This window comes from Mus pahari, chromosome 13 (genome assembly GCF_900095145.1).
Source record: "Mus pahari chromosome 13, PAHARI_EIJ_v1.1, whole genome shotgun sequence".
Lineage (NCBI taxonomy): Eukaryota > Metazoa > Chordata > Mammalia > Rodentia > Muridae > Mus > Mus pahari.
The window spans coordinates 27,268,256-27,282,619 of NC_034602.1; the positions used below are offsets into that span (position 1 = coordinate 27,268,256).

Sequence of the window (14,364 nt, forward strand, 5' to 3'; positions counted from 1 at the left end):
GGGTCTTAGTACATAGCCTTGGCTGTTCTATAATTCAATAAGTAATCCAGGCTGGCCTCAAACTCACAGAGATCCCCTGCCTTTACCTCCTGAGTGCTGGGATCATAGGAGTGAGCCACCATGCCCAACTTAAAATTCATTTGAAATAAATACTAGTGCTTTTTGTTTGGTATCTATCTTGTGAGTCTAACCCCAAATCTGTCCATTACCATTGTGCTGTTGATGTCTCAGGGATCTGTGTGTGTTCTTTCAAGGATCTTTATGAGTTAGTGGGCTAGCTCAGTGAAGAAGCAGAAGCAGGTGTCTACTGGAGATCAATTCAGGCCACTTTTCTCACTTTACTCACTGAGTTGTCACCTCAGGCAGCCACTGTCACCTCATGCTCAGCCAAAGGAGCCTCTGAGACTCATTTGGAGGTAGAAATGTAGAACCAGGGACAAGGTCCTACTCAAAAAAACTTTTGTTTCTATTGAGCCTTCAAGATGCAATTCACAAGTTTCACAAGTTAGAATAACGACAGAGACCCTCTTTAAAATAGTAAGTAATGATTGTAAGCATGAGTTTTCCCACCCGAACCCCAGTTCCAGAATCACTACTTAGAAGCTTATTATTAATGAATTAATGCCTATGGCCTTTTGCTAGGCCTGCTCCCCGACTAGTTTGTAACTTATTTAACCTGTTTAAATGATTCTATGTTACCTCTTCTCAGTTTCATACGTCCATCTCAACAGAGTGACTCTTCCTGAGCTTGACTGTCTCCTAGAGTTCTTATCTCTCTACTAGAACACCTGCCTTCTATTTCCTGCCTTTTGCTAACACACCATCAGCTTTTTATTGACATGTGATGCTTGTACATAGTACACAAGAGTTTCTCTCTAAAAATGACTCAAAAATTTTCTCCTGTTCTTCAGCTAGGTAAGTGGTGGCACATGCCTGTAATCTCAGCACTTGTGAGATGAAGATAGGATTAAAGAAAAATACAAAGTCCTTTTCCCTGCACTGGAGGTTTTGAGTGAGCTGCTGGCTTCTGCAGCCTGGCTCTGTGATGACTTTGTCTTCCATGAGTATTGCCTTGCTCTCATTGGTTGCTTGCTGTTAAATTCTTGGTATTCACTCTCAGCTTCTCTTCTCTGCAATCTTCAGTGATCCTGGGGCCAGTTCCTCAGAGCTGCCCTAATTCTGGTACTTCTTTTGATTGTTAGTTCTCCAGCATAGTAATGATGAGCACAGGACAGAACAAAATTGAATTGTGAAGAACTTTCTGAGTTCTTGTCATAATTTCATTTTGGGTGTATGTGTGTATGACACACTGTATGTAACTATGGGTACTAGCATCGAGATATCATGGAAGAAAACGATACACTTACCTTCCCCAACAACCTTTAACTTACAGTAATCCCTTAGGAGAGGAGGAGCCTCATGATCTTCTCCAACACCCATGATGAAATGTTGAAGGGCCTACCCAGTCTTGTTTAGGCCTTGTTCAGGTAACCACAGCTGCTATGAGTTCATGAATGCTATGCACTCAGACAGTCAGTAGAGAGTCTTTTGTGGCTGCCCCCCTGTACCCCCAAGGCTTATTCATGTACTTCAGTCCTTTTAAAATTTTATTTTTATTATTTTAAATTATATGTATGTCTGTACCTGGAGGTGTTAGGGTCTTTGCTAAGTGGTGAGCTGGCTGATGTGGGTGCTGGCAACTGAACTCAGACCCTCTGCAAGAGTAGTATGTGTTGTTACTGAGCCAACTCCAGAACTGTACCCCTCCCATTATTTTTGTTATTGTTCGTTTTTTTTTTTTTTTTTTTTTTTTTCTGGTTTGGTTTTTCAACAGTCTCTGTGCAGTTCTTGCTGTCCTGGAAATTGCTCTGTAAGACCAGACTAGCCTTGAACTCTGAGACCCGTCAGCTTCTGCCTCCCAAGTGTTGGGCCCTCTCCTGTTATAAGTCAGGTATGTAGAATTCCCTTTAGCCCCTGCACTTGGCAGGAAGAGGCAGAATTCCTGTGAGTTTGAACCAGCCAGGTCTACATAATCAATTCTGAGACAATCAGGTTCTACATAAGAGACATATTTCCCTAAAAGACAATACATGCCCTACAATGCCAAACAATGTCAGATTTCTGGGAACTGGAGTTAATGACAGTTGTGACTATCCATGTGGATCTTGGAAATTGAAACCTGGTTCTCTGCAAGAGTAATAAGTAGCCTAACCCCACTGATCCATCTCTTTAGCGCAACATCTCATTTCTTAAAACCCCTTTTCAATGTTTTCATTTAAGTGTATGAGTATTTTTCTACATGTGTGCCTGGTGCCCACTGAGGCCAGAAGAGGCTGCTGGATCCCCTGGAACTGGAGTTCCAAATGGTCGTGAGCCATCATATGGGTGCTTGGACTTGGACCCAGGTATAAGGTTGAAGGTCCGATTGGAGGATCGGAGACGTGGCTCAACAGTTAGCAGAGGATGTGAGTTTGGTTTTTCACATCACCATTTGGGTTCCTATACACTCCTGTAACTCAAGCTTCAGGGAATCCATTGCTCTTTTTTGATCTCTGCAGGCACCTGCATTCACATATGTACAGACCCACCCCCACATGCATATGTAATTAAAAATAAAAATAAATCTTAAAATGTAAAAAGTGTTTTAGAATTACCAGCTTTCCTTACTTTTGGAGATTGATCTTTCTTTCTGGGTTTATAATCTTGTTAAAGTTCCTCCTAGCATTTTGTGAAAGGGCTGTGTGTAAAGCTCCCTTTGACTGCACATTTGGTATATTCCCTTCATCTTTGCTTGGGCATAATATTTTAGCTGGGCATAAAGTTCTAGTAAAGAAGTTATTTTTTTCCCCACATGTTAGTCAGAGGACAATTTTTGTGGATTCTCTCTTCCACCTTTATATGGGTTCCAGGGATTGAATATAGGTAGGTAGGCCTGTTTTGTTGTTGATTGCTAATCACTTTTATCTGCAGAGTTTTACAGTCTCCAGCAATTCATTTTCCCCCTTTCAAAATTGATCTTAGAGATGTGTGGAACATAGGGTCTTGGACATGCTAGCTAAGAGTTCTTTCACTGAGCCTTTAGTAATAATTTAGTAATTCCATCCTAACTTATTCTTTTGGGTTGTTAGTAATAAAGATTTTCTTATCTTCCATGCTTTGAAGTTTCAGTGTTGATCTGGAGTCTTGTTTAATTTTCTTTGAGCATAGGAAGCTCTTAACCTGAATGCCAATTTTCCTTTGTTGGCCATCCCTTTGAAAATTGCTTTTCTCCCATTCTTTCTTGGCTTCCTAAGAAAAATTCTCTTTAAGATTTAAACTCCTTGAAAGCAGTCTTCCTTTGTTTGCTTCCAATAGAGATGTATGTATAAAAATAGCCATTTTGACTATTTTAATGTGTACATATCGGCCTGGGGGTGTAGCTCAGTGGTAGAACATTATTTACCTAGTATGTTTGAAGTCCTGGCAGTGTAAAAAACCAAAACAACCAAATTTTAAAAAGCTAGGTGGGATTTCTGTGACTTCAGAGTCAGCATGGCCTACATAGTTAGTTAAAGGCCATGGCTAAATAGGAAGTTCCTATTGGGGGCAGGGTGGGATTGTGGGTATAAGCATATTTATATTGTTTTACTTTTTTTTTTTTAAAAGATTTATTTATTTATTATATGTAAGTACACTGTAGCTGTCTTCAGACACTCCAGAAGAGGGCATCAGATCTTGTTACGGATGGTTGTGAGCCATCATGTGGTTGCTGGGATTTGATCTCTGGACCTTCTGAAGAGCAGTCGGGTGCTCTTACCTACTGAGCCATCTCACCAGCTCATTGTTTTACTTTTAATGAATTATTTTTGTCAGAATCTCATTGTGTAGACCTAGCTGGAACTTAGTATGTAGACCAGGCTGACATTGAAGTTATATAAATCTGCCTGTTTCCACCTTCTAAGTGCTAGGATCAGGATTAAAGGCCTGTACTACTGTTACTATCCCTTGCTGTCAACTATTGTCCTTGTTTATGTATTTTAGATGTATCTATAGGTCTATGGCAAGGTCAGAGGACAAGTTGTGAAGTGCTATTACTGGCCGAGCTATTTCTCCAGCCTACCTGGCTCCCTTTAAAGCATTTCTTCCATGTCTGCTGGTAACAGCTTTTAGTTTGTATTTCTCAGTGTATTTGGCTGTTATTCTTGGAGGATATTTTTTCTATATGAAAAGTTGACAGTTTGTTTTTCTTTCAATACACTAAATCTGGTCTTTGTTTCTTTTCTTTTTTCTTTTTTCTTTTTTTTTAAATTAAAAACTAAAATTGCCAGGTGGTGCTGTTACATGCTTTTAATCCCAGCAGAGCCCTGCCGAGATTAATCAGGAGGCAGAGTCAAGCAAGCCCTTTGAGTTTGAGTTCAACCTGGTCTACAGAGAGAGAGTTTCAGGGTAGTCAGGGCTACACAGAGAAACTCTGTCTCAAAAAAACAAAACAAAACAAAACAAATAAAAACTATGTTTTATTTGCATGTATGTCTATGTAACGTGCATGCCTGGTACCTAAGAAGCTTAGTGGAGATGTTAGGTACTCTAGGACTGGGGTAACAAGATTGTGAGCCTCCATGTGGCTGCTGGCAATTGAACCTGGGTCCTCTGGAAGAGTAGCTAGTGCTCTTAACAGCTGAGCTATCTCTAGCTCCTGGTAAATACTCATACCTACTTGAGCCATCTCTCCAGCCTAAGCTCTTATTTTTTGAAAGGCACTCTTTGTGTAACTTAGGCTTGAACTTAATGTAGCCGGGACTTGAGTCTGATAAGTGACATTTTTTTACTTAGGTATTTATTTTTAGATTTTTTTCTTTTCTTTTCTTTCTTTTTTTTTTTTTTTTAAAAGCAGTTTGAATTATGTGCTTTGGTATGAGTTCCTTGTATTTTTGTCATGCTTGGGATTTTCTAAGCTGACAGTTTGTTTCACTAAATTGGGAAACCACAACCCCCCCCCCCCCAAGTTTGTTTTTTTTTTTTTCCCTCTTCATTCTTTCTTTACTTTCTGGGTGGGAATACAGACTTTATTTTGTTCCTCAGCATGGTGAAACTATATTCTCACTTCTGATTTTCTGATTTTTTTCTCCTGTTTTTAAAGTTGGAATGTTTTAAATCTAGTTTTAATTTTTTTGACTCTTCTCAAATGTGCCTTAAATTTGTTTTTGAGAGAGGGTTTCTCTTTGTAGTTCAGACTGACCTTGAAACTCCATAGACTGGAGAGATTGCTCAGTGGTTAGGGTGAGCACTGTTCTTCCAAAGTACCTGAGTTTGTTTGAGTTCCAGGGGATATGACACCTTTTGACCTCTGCAAATACACAACACAACACACACACACACACACACACACACACACGACATATACATGAATAATATAATAAAGTATAAAAAAATGAGAATATCTGTAGACCAGGCTGGCCTTGAACTCAGAGAGATCATCCTGCCTCTGACTCCTAAGTACTTGGGACTAAAGGCATACACTACCACAGCTGGCTTCCAGTGTGCCATTAAGACAGTCTATTAAGGGATTGGAGAGATTGCTCAGTGGTTAAGAACACTTGCTCCTCTTGCAGAGTACCTTGGTTGTGATTTAACATTCACAATGATACTTAATTCCAATTCTGTGAGATCCAGTGATCTCCTCTGATCTTCATGGGTGTTGGACACTCCTGCGTTGCGCATGCATGCATGCGCCTGCGCGCGCGCGCACACACACACACACACACACACACACACACACACAAATCATATATTTAAAAAAGACTACCCATTGACATCTTTCCTTTAGACAGTATTTCTTACAGATTTCCCACTCCCTTTCATTTCTCCTAATACTTGGGATTTAACCAGGGCTGGTGCATATATGCAATCACCCTGCTACTGAACACATTCCTAACTCACTGTACTTTTTTCTTTGCGTTAGAGTGTCACTAAGTTAGCTGGGAGTGTTTTGAATTTACTCTGTGGCCCAGAAATGCCCCAGATAAGTGACTTCCTACCCTATTTTGGTATGGCAGCATATAGACTTTTTAATAACTGCTTCTCTGTCATAATTTTTAATTACTTTAATTTTTAAAAATGTGTATGGGTATTTTGCCTATGTATTTATATACCACAAGTGTGCCTAGTGTCTGTGGAGGCCAGATGGGGGAGTGTTAGACTCTTGCAACTTGAGTTGCAGGTGGTTGTAAGTCACCATGTAGTTGCAGGGAACTGAATCTGGGTCCTCTGCAAAAACACGGTAAGTGTTCTTACCACTGAGCCGCTGCTGAGCCCACAAGTTAAACTCTTAAGTCAGGCATCCTGCCGTGTTGCTTGTTGTTGGTATACCTGTCCTGACTATTTTCCCTTTTACAAATGATTCCTTGTCTTTTCAGCTGTATTATTTTGTGATATAAAAATTACTTTCTACAGACTAAATTATTGTATAAAACATTGTAAATTGTCTCAAGACAACACTGAATATAAACATTGTAAATTGTCTCAAGACAACACTGAATAAAACTCGACATCTACAGAACTAGAGATACTGACATACCTATATTAGGAATAAAATGTAATATGTTGCTTTTTTTCTTCCTTTTATTTATTTTTTATTTTTATTTTTTTAATGCTGTAGAGTTCTAAGAACCAAAGCATCTAGGCTGGATGGAATTGAGCATCAGAAAAAGTCCTCTTTCTGTTCAGAAAGTTGTAAAGTGCATGAAGATGAAGCAGGCACCAGAAATCCTTGGCAGTGCAAATGGAAAGACTCAGAACTGTGAAGTGAATCACGAATGTTCTGTATTCCTCAGCAAAGCTCAACTTTCTAACAGCTTACAGGAGGGGGTCATGCAGAAATTTAATGGCCATGATGCGCTCCCCTTTCTTCCAGCAGAGAAGTTGAAAGATCTTACTTCTTGTGTTTTTAATGGAGAACCTGGTGCTCATGATACTAAATTGTGTTTTGAGGCCCAGGAAGTAAAAGGAATTGGGACACCACCCAATACTACTCCTATCAAAAATGGTTCTCCAGAAATTAAACTGAAAATCACCAAAACATACATGAATGGGAAACCTCTCTTTGAATCTTCAATTTGTGGTGACGGTGCTGCTGATGTGTCTCAGTCAGAAGAAAATGAACAAAAATCTGATAATAAGACTAGGAGGAACAGGAAGAGGAGCATAAAATATGACTCTTTACTGGAGCAGGGCCTTGTGGAAGCAGCTTTAGTGTCCAAGATCTCAAGTCCTGCAGATAAAAAGGTATTTGTGAAGGATTCCGTTGGGTTATATGACAGTTAATGTTGTGCATGAGACCTATGTAGAATACCTTAAAATGTTTGACAGTAGGTGGAAGGGATGGGAAAAAACCCTGATGGTGGCAGTTGCCATCTTGCCTTGGTCCTGTGCAGGTGATACTGATTGAGGCTCGGCTCCTAGTTGATTGTCGGGCTTCCAAATATCTGGACATTAGGTTCCACAGCCACAAGTTGTGCCACTTGAGAAGCCTAGTGAGGTTAACCATTCAGGATTAAAGTGGCTAAGAAGGCTAGGTATGGTGGTTCACACCTTTGATCCCAGCACTCAAGAGACAGAGGTAGGCAGACCTCTGAGTACAAAGCCAGTCAGGGTTGCCAATAAGACTGTCTGAAAACAAGAATAATAATTTCTGAATGTAGGTCTGTCAGTTTTCATGACCTTATTAGGTCTACTGTTTTTATGGGTTCCATCTCTCAGGTATTTTTAGGCTAACTGCTCAGTGGAGAGACATTAAACTTACAAAGTCTGTGCCATCTAGTGAATAATGGAGCAGAGCTATGCTATGGAGAAGTGCTGCTGTCATGCTTTTTCCACGTGCCACTGTCTACTCAGTGGTCTTTTTAGCCTCCTGGACAGTCAGACTATGTCACACACTTTCCTGTTTTTGGGTTTTAGTGTAAACGTAGCACTTTGTATATAAGCAGGCGTGTGCTGATTCATTCATCAAAGGCTGAGAAGGAAAAGCCCTCACTTTAGGTTATCATTTTGTTAGATAGTTTATGTCACCAGTGTCATAAAAGTGAGATGCAGGATGTCCTTACATTTGAGTGAGTATAGATCACATAAAACGATCTATAAGCGATCTAAGTGACCTTGCTCTTGCTGGAAAGAAATAGGGCGCCAAGCAGACCCCTGCTGGTTCAGTCTGAGACCTCGAGAGTACTAGGTGTTATGACCTTTAGCTGCAGCCGGAAGTTTACTGAGAAAACTCAAGACAGGTAAGTTGAAATTCAAAAGGATTGTTGGCATTGTGGAAGTTGGAGTATTTAGTTTATTATTGTAGTTGTGAAATTTTGTTTAGAATTACCACAGACAAAGAACAGTTGGAATTTCCTTGAAATCCTTAAAACCATGAAGTATTTTTAGGGTTTAAAGTAGTGGTTTTGAGGCGCTGTTTCATTCTTGCTAATGGAATTCGAAAGGTAAATCTTTGTTTTTCCTTTTTTGATGGGGAGTGGGGTATGGTTTCACTATGTGGCCCTGACTAGGAACTCATAGATATCTACCTGTCTCTGCTTCATAAATGCTAGGATTTGGGATTAAAAGTTTGCACCACCATGACTGCCCAAAGGTAAATATTTTAAAAGATCAGTATGATAACCTGGGCTGATTTAGAGGTTTGTGGGCATGTCTATAGATGTAGTGAACCTTAATGCTTTCATAGTTTTTTGAAGAAGCCTGAGCATGATTATCACAGACTGGCTGCTTCTTCCTCGTTAGTATAGCAGTAGATATGCCCAATCTAGTGGTAGTGCAGCTGTAGATATACTCAATCTAGGCGTACGGTATGTATTTGGTAGTGTAGCCGCAGATCTACCGCTACACTACCATTTGCCACTTGATTTGATTAAAATTGCTCTCTACCTAACACAGTGAAGTAATACTGAAATGCTGTGCAGCCATTTGAGCTAACATCTCTTGAATATATTATATGAATCTCGAGTAGTCTATACTGCTGTGCTTACAAATCTGTAACAGCCAATGAGATTTGTGGGTAATTATGCAACAAGAAAAGGAATTGCCCTAAGAGAGGATGTTCAATTTGCTCATGTTGCAGAGATGGAGAAACTGAGCTTAAGAGAGCTTTGAGCACTTACAGCACATGCTCACACATAGGTGCAAACACTTGTCTCTACACTAATGGTAGGGCTAGGGCCCCTGATTCAGCCTATAGGAGGTCAATATATTGATTGAGGTGTATGTTCTCAAAGATAAACTATCAGATAATGTATGTGGCCAGGGTAAGGGGCAAGATGTTTTGAGGGTTCTATGAATAAAGCACCAACTTAGTAATATTGAGAACTTGTTATTTGTCAGATCTTATGATAATGCTTTAGGTGAGAATGAGAGAAGCAATTGTGAGAAGTGATTGATATTGAAGGTGAAATCTAAAATACGTAAGGGAAGCATTCTCTGAAGATCAGGCCCTTAAACATGAAGACAAGTGTTCTTCCAGTGAATTATACCCCAGTCCTCTTCTATGTTTTGAACCCTTAGACTTTTTATTTTAAAATTCTGATTAATACTTGTTCTTTTATAGATAGAAGATTGAATTTAAGGGTAATTATTGAATGTTAATATTTATCTTTTGTTGTTCACTTATAGATTCCAGTAAAGAAGGAGTCCTGTCCAAATACTGGCCGAGACAGAGACCTCTTGTTAAAATACAACGTTGGTGATTTGGTGTGGTCCAAAGTTTCAGGTTACCCTTGGTGGCCTTGCATGGTTTCTGCTGACCCACTCCTTCACAATCATACCAAACTTAAAGGTACTAAATTTGGACTCTTTTTTTTTTTTTTTTTTTCCATCTTCCTCTTCTGCACCAAACCTTTCTAATTTGTTTGTTTCTTTCCCATGCTTTGCTAAGTGGTCTTATTAGCTACTTTTACAGCTTTGCTTAAGGTGTGTTATTTGTTCAGATATGACATATCCATTTCCTAAATATAGGGTTTATCTGATTGGGCTGGTACTAACAGGTGAATAACTTTTAAGAATAGTTTTTTAGAACTGGGCGTGGTGGTGCATGCCTTTAATTCCAGCACTCGGGAGGCAGAGGCAGGCGGATTTCTGAGTTTGAGGCCAGCCTGGTCTACAAAGTGAGTTCCAGGACAGCCAGAGCTATACAGAGAAACCCTGTCTCGAAAAACAAACAAACAAAAAAACAAAAAAAGAAGAATAGTTTTTTTAGATTTATTTATGTTTTATGTGTGTTTTTCCTGCATGCATGTACATCAACCACATGCATACCTAGTGCTTGTGGAGGTCAGAAGAGGCGGAATTGTATCCTTTTAAACTGGAGTTATATATGGTTGTGAGCTACTAGTGGGTGCTTAGAACCTGGGTCCTCTGCAAGAACAAGTGCTCTAAACCACTGAGCCATCTCTCTAGCTGGGGAAACACTCTTTACCTTGTATTAGCCTCAAGTTTTATGACAAGAATTATTACTTAAATATTAAATATTAACTTTGAATTATAAAGAATCTCCATTTATTTCATTATGCTTAGGAAGCAGGGAGAAAATTAGAAAATGATAATATGATTTAGAAAACTTGAACATTTAAAATGTATTATTGATACAAAGCAAATAGTTATTAAAAATTAGAGAGAATTTAATAAGTATATTAATTATATAAGAAAAACCTACAGAAAGTGATTTGGGAGGAAAAGTAACAAAGGATCATGTGTGTGTGTGTGTGTGTGTGTGTGTGTGTGTATGTGTGCGCGTGCGCGTGCGTGTGTGTGTGTGTGTGTGTGTGTGTGTGTTTATTGAGACTTGTAGTTCAGGTTGGCCTTATAAAACTCATGATCCTTCTGCTTCAGGCCCTAGTGCTGGGATGTATGCTACTATGCTTGGCTTTGGAAAGTTAGTTTAGAGTAAAGTTTGAATTTGATTTAAAGAAGGTAAGGTGTGTTACATAGAGTTAGTCTGGACAAGTTTATGCTCTTGACATGTGTACCCCTCAGAAATGTGGATAACCACGGCTATGATGGTCCAAGGTTGGTATTCTGGCCCAGAACTGCTGCTGACCACTCAGTCTTGTATGGTCCTTTGTTCTGTACTGAAGCAGGTGACACCTGGTCTTTGGCCATAGTTTTGAAGTCTGACAGGAGTGGTGCCTGCTCCATTCTGGGTCATTGTATTGCCACCTACATGCCACACATAGGTTTGTTGGCTGACTGTGTGCAGGTAGTTGGAGGGTTTGACAGGGCCCTATGTGCTAGCAAGTTTGGACTGGAAGGGATGTGGATAAGGAGAACCTGAGTGTCATGCCTGTCTTGCCTTGGCCTCTGTCCTAAGGGTGTAGTGTTTTGCTGTGTAATGAGATATACTTAATAGTCTATGAGGCTGGCAGCTGGAGAGGAACCTGTGGTTTGGTTTTGTCTTTGACTCCTTGTAGGACTTTTGATATTCTAATTTTTCCACAATGAAGGGAGTCCTTCCCAAGGGGCACTGGGAACCCTGGGATGTACTTGAAGGTTTTCAGATTAGAAATGTATATTCTTTTGAGGGAGAATGAACATCATAAAGCCTTGGAGCAGCCATGTGTGGGGTTGTTTTGAGCTGACACTTCTTTTTCAAAATAGTGACTCTTCTGACTTTTGCATCATTTGAATAGTATAGTATATGAAATCTTTAGTCTATTTATATACAGTTGTGTTAAAATTTCTTACCATGGGATGGCAATAAGGTTCAGTGGGTAAAAAGGTACTTGCTATCAATCCTGATGACCTGAGTTTGATGTTTGGTTTCCAAATGGTGGCTAGAAAAAACTGCACATGCATGCACATAAGCACACACAGAGAATATATAAATGAATGTAAAAATTTTATGTATTTTTTCTCTCCTGAGATAGCATATCTGCCATCTTTTACTTGTATCTTTCTGCCAGCTGCCACTTGACCTAGTTTGGGGCTTTGGTGTCTTTAAGCATGCTGATGCCTATCCTTTGTCTCTGGAGCTCTGTGGTCTTTTGTCCATGGGACTTTCTCTGTGCCTTAGTCTTGTTTCTATACATAACTGGCATTGCTTGGATTTAAGGTTTTTCTTCTTTCCAGACTTAGCTCTGAGGTAGTCTTCTGAGATCTCAACTCTGTATTGTAAATGGCTACTGTAAACTCAGTAGGCGCCACAGAATCTAGAGAGCCTCTGGGCAAACCTCTCTCTAGCTCAAAGGGCCAGGAGGATCTCAAACTTACTAGATCCTCCTGCTTCCGCCTTCCAAGTACATAGACTACCACCACCCAGCTACTTTTATTATCTTCAATATATGTGTATGCCTGTGCATGCGTGTGTGCATGTCTGTCTGTCTGTATGTCTGTCTGTCTGTCTATGTGCACAAAAGTGTAGTATCTTAGGAGGCCAGAGGCTTGAGATCCTCTTACAGGTAATTGTAAGCCACCATGTGGGTCCTGGGAATTGAATTCATGTTCTCTGGAAGAACAGTAAGCATTCTTAACTGCTGAGTGATCTTGTCACTTTCCAAATAAAATTCTTACAGGTTAAATATCCTCATAAAAGAAAAAAGAAACCTGGGCATGTGGTGGTGCCTCCAGGAGAGGCAGGCAGATCTCTGTGAGTTTGAGGCCAGCCTGGTCTTGATCTACATTAGGGAGTTCTAGGACAGCCAGGGCTATGTAGAGACTATCTCAAGAAGAAAAGAAAAGAAAGGAGAAGGAAGAAAGAAAATTAAGTTATATTGGCAATTTAAAAAGATTTACTCATGAATTTTATGTATGAGTGCTCTGTTTTCATGCACACCAGAAGAGGGATTCAGATCCCATTATAGATTGTTATGAGCTACTGTGTGGTTACTGGGAATTGAACTCAGGACCTCTGGAAGAGCACTCAGGTGTTCTTAAATGTTGAGCTTTTTTTCTAGACTTCGGCTGACAAATTTTTAAGTAGGAAAGAACTTCAGAAATATTATATTCAAGCCCAGTGTGGTGGTTTATGCCTGTAATCCTAGTACTGAGGAGGTGTTATATAAAAACGGATTGCAAGTTGAGTTCAGCCTAAGCTACATAGTGAGCTCCTGTCTAAAAGAAAAAGTACTTGGGCAGGGTGACACACACCTTTAGTCACAGCATCAAGAAGGCAGAGACAGATCTCTGTGAGTTGAGACCAGCCTGGTCTGCATAGCAAGCTTCAGGCTGGCTGAGGCTACATAGTGAAACCTTGTCTCAAGAAAAGTAGGAGCTCAAGAGATGGCTCAGCAGTTAAGAGCACTTGTTCTTCCAGAGGTCCTCAGTTTAGTTCCTGGCATCTACATGGCTAACTATATATAATTGTATATAACTATACAGTCTTAACTGTAGTTTCTAGGGATCTGATGCCTTCTGGTATGTATGTATGTAGACAAAGCACCCAAACACATAAAATTCATAAATAAATCTTAAAAAAAGAAACATTATTTTATAAACTTTGGGCCAGAGTATAGTAATCTGTTTTGTCAACACATGTATCAGGATTATCTTTTCTGTCATTAACTGTTTTTATTTTTTGAGACAAGGTTTCACTATAGCCCTGACTAGTCTGCATCTCTCCTGGTCTGGATTTCTCCCTGTTGACCAAACTGACCTCAGACTTGCAGAGGTCCACCTGAATCTGCCTCCTGAATACTGAGGTTAAGGTTGTTTATCACACTTGCTGGGCATTAAGTTTTTTCTTCCTTTAAACAAAAACAAAAAAGCAAACTTTTTTATGTGTATGTGAGTGCAGTTTCCCATGGAAATCAGGTCCCCCTGAGTTGGAGTTACTGGGGGTTATAAGTCACAGTGTATAAGTGCTGGGGATAGAACTTGGACCCTCTGGAAGAACAGCAGGTGCTCTTAGCTGTTGAGCCATCTCTCCACCCTGACAGTAACTATTTTAAAACATTTAAATCAATATTAATTCAGATACTTTAAATTTAGCCCTTGGAAGACAGAGATAGGCAGATCTCTTGGTTTGAGGCCAGCTTAGTATACAGAGCTAGTTCAAGGCAGCTAAGGCTACATAAAGAAACCCTTTCTTGAAAAAACAAACAACAACAACAAAAAATGTAATTTTATATACTATAAAAGATTTTCAGGGTTGAGGAGATGGCACTCCCCAGCAATTAAAGGCACTGACTGTTCTTCCAGAGGTCCTGAGTTCAATTCCCAGAAACTACATGGTGGCTCACAACCATCTGTAATGAGATATGATACCCTCTTCTGGTGTGTCTGAAGAGAGTGACTGTACTCATATATACAAAATAGACAAATCTTCAAATAAATCTTCATAAATAGTTTCTTCATTATGAAACTATGATACATATCTATGCTAATTTTCATTCTAAAGTT

General features: G+C 39.7%; 1 protein-coding gene across 3 annotated transcripts in view; it reads left to right on the forward strand.

Moving 5' to 3' along the window:
* Positions 1 to 14,364, forward strand: part of Nsd2 (nuclear receptor binding SET domain protein 2) — a 76,956-nt gene that overhangs the window by 14,557 nt on the left and 48,035 nt on the right. For all 3 annotated transcript variants that reach the window (XM_029545185.1, XM_021210236.2, XM_021210232.2), the window contains 2 exons: positions 6,638 to 7,263; positions 9,646 to 9,808. In XM_029545185.1, coding sequence (XP_029401045.1) covers positions 6,667 to 7,263; positions 9,646 to 9,808 — 760 coding nt within the window. In that variant the 5' untranslated portion in view covers positions 6,638 to 6,666. The remainder of the gene's footprint in view (positions 1 to 6,637; positions 7,264 to 9,645; positions 9,809 to 14,364) is intronic.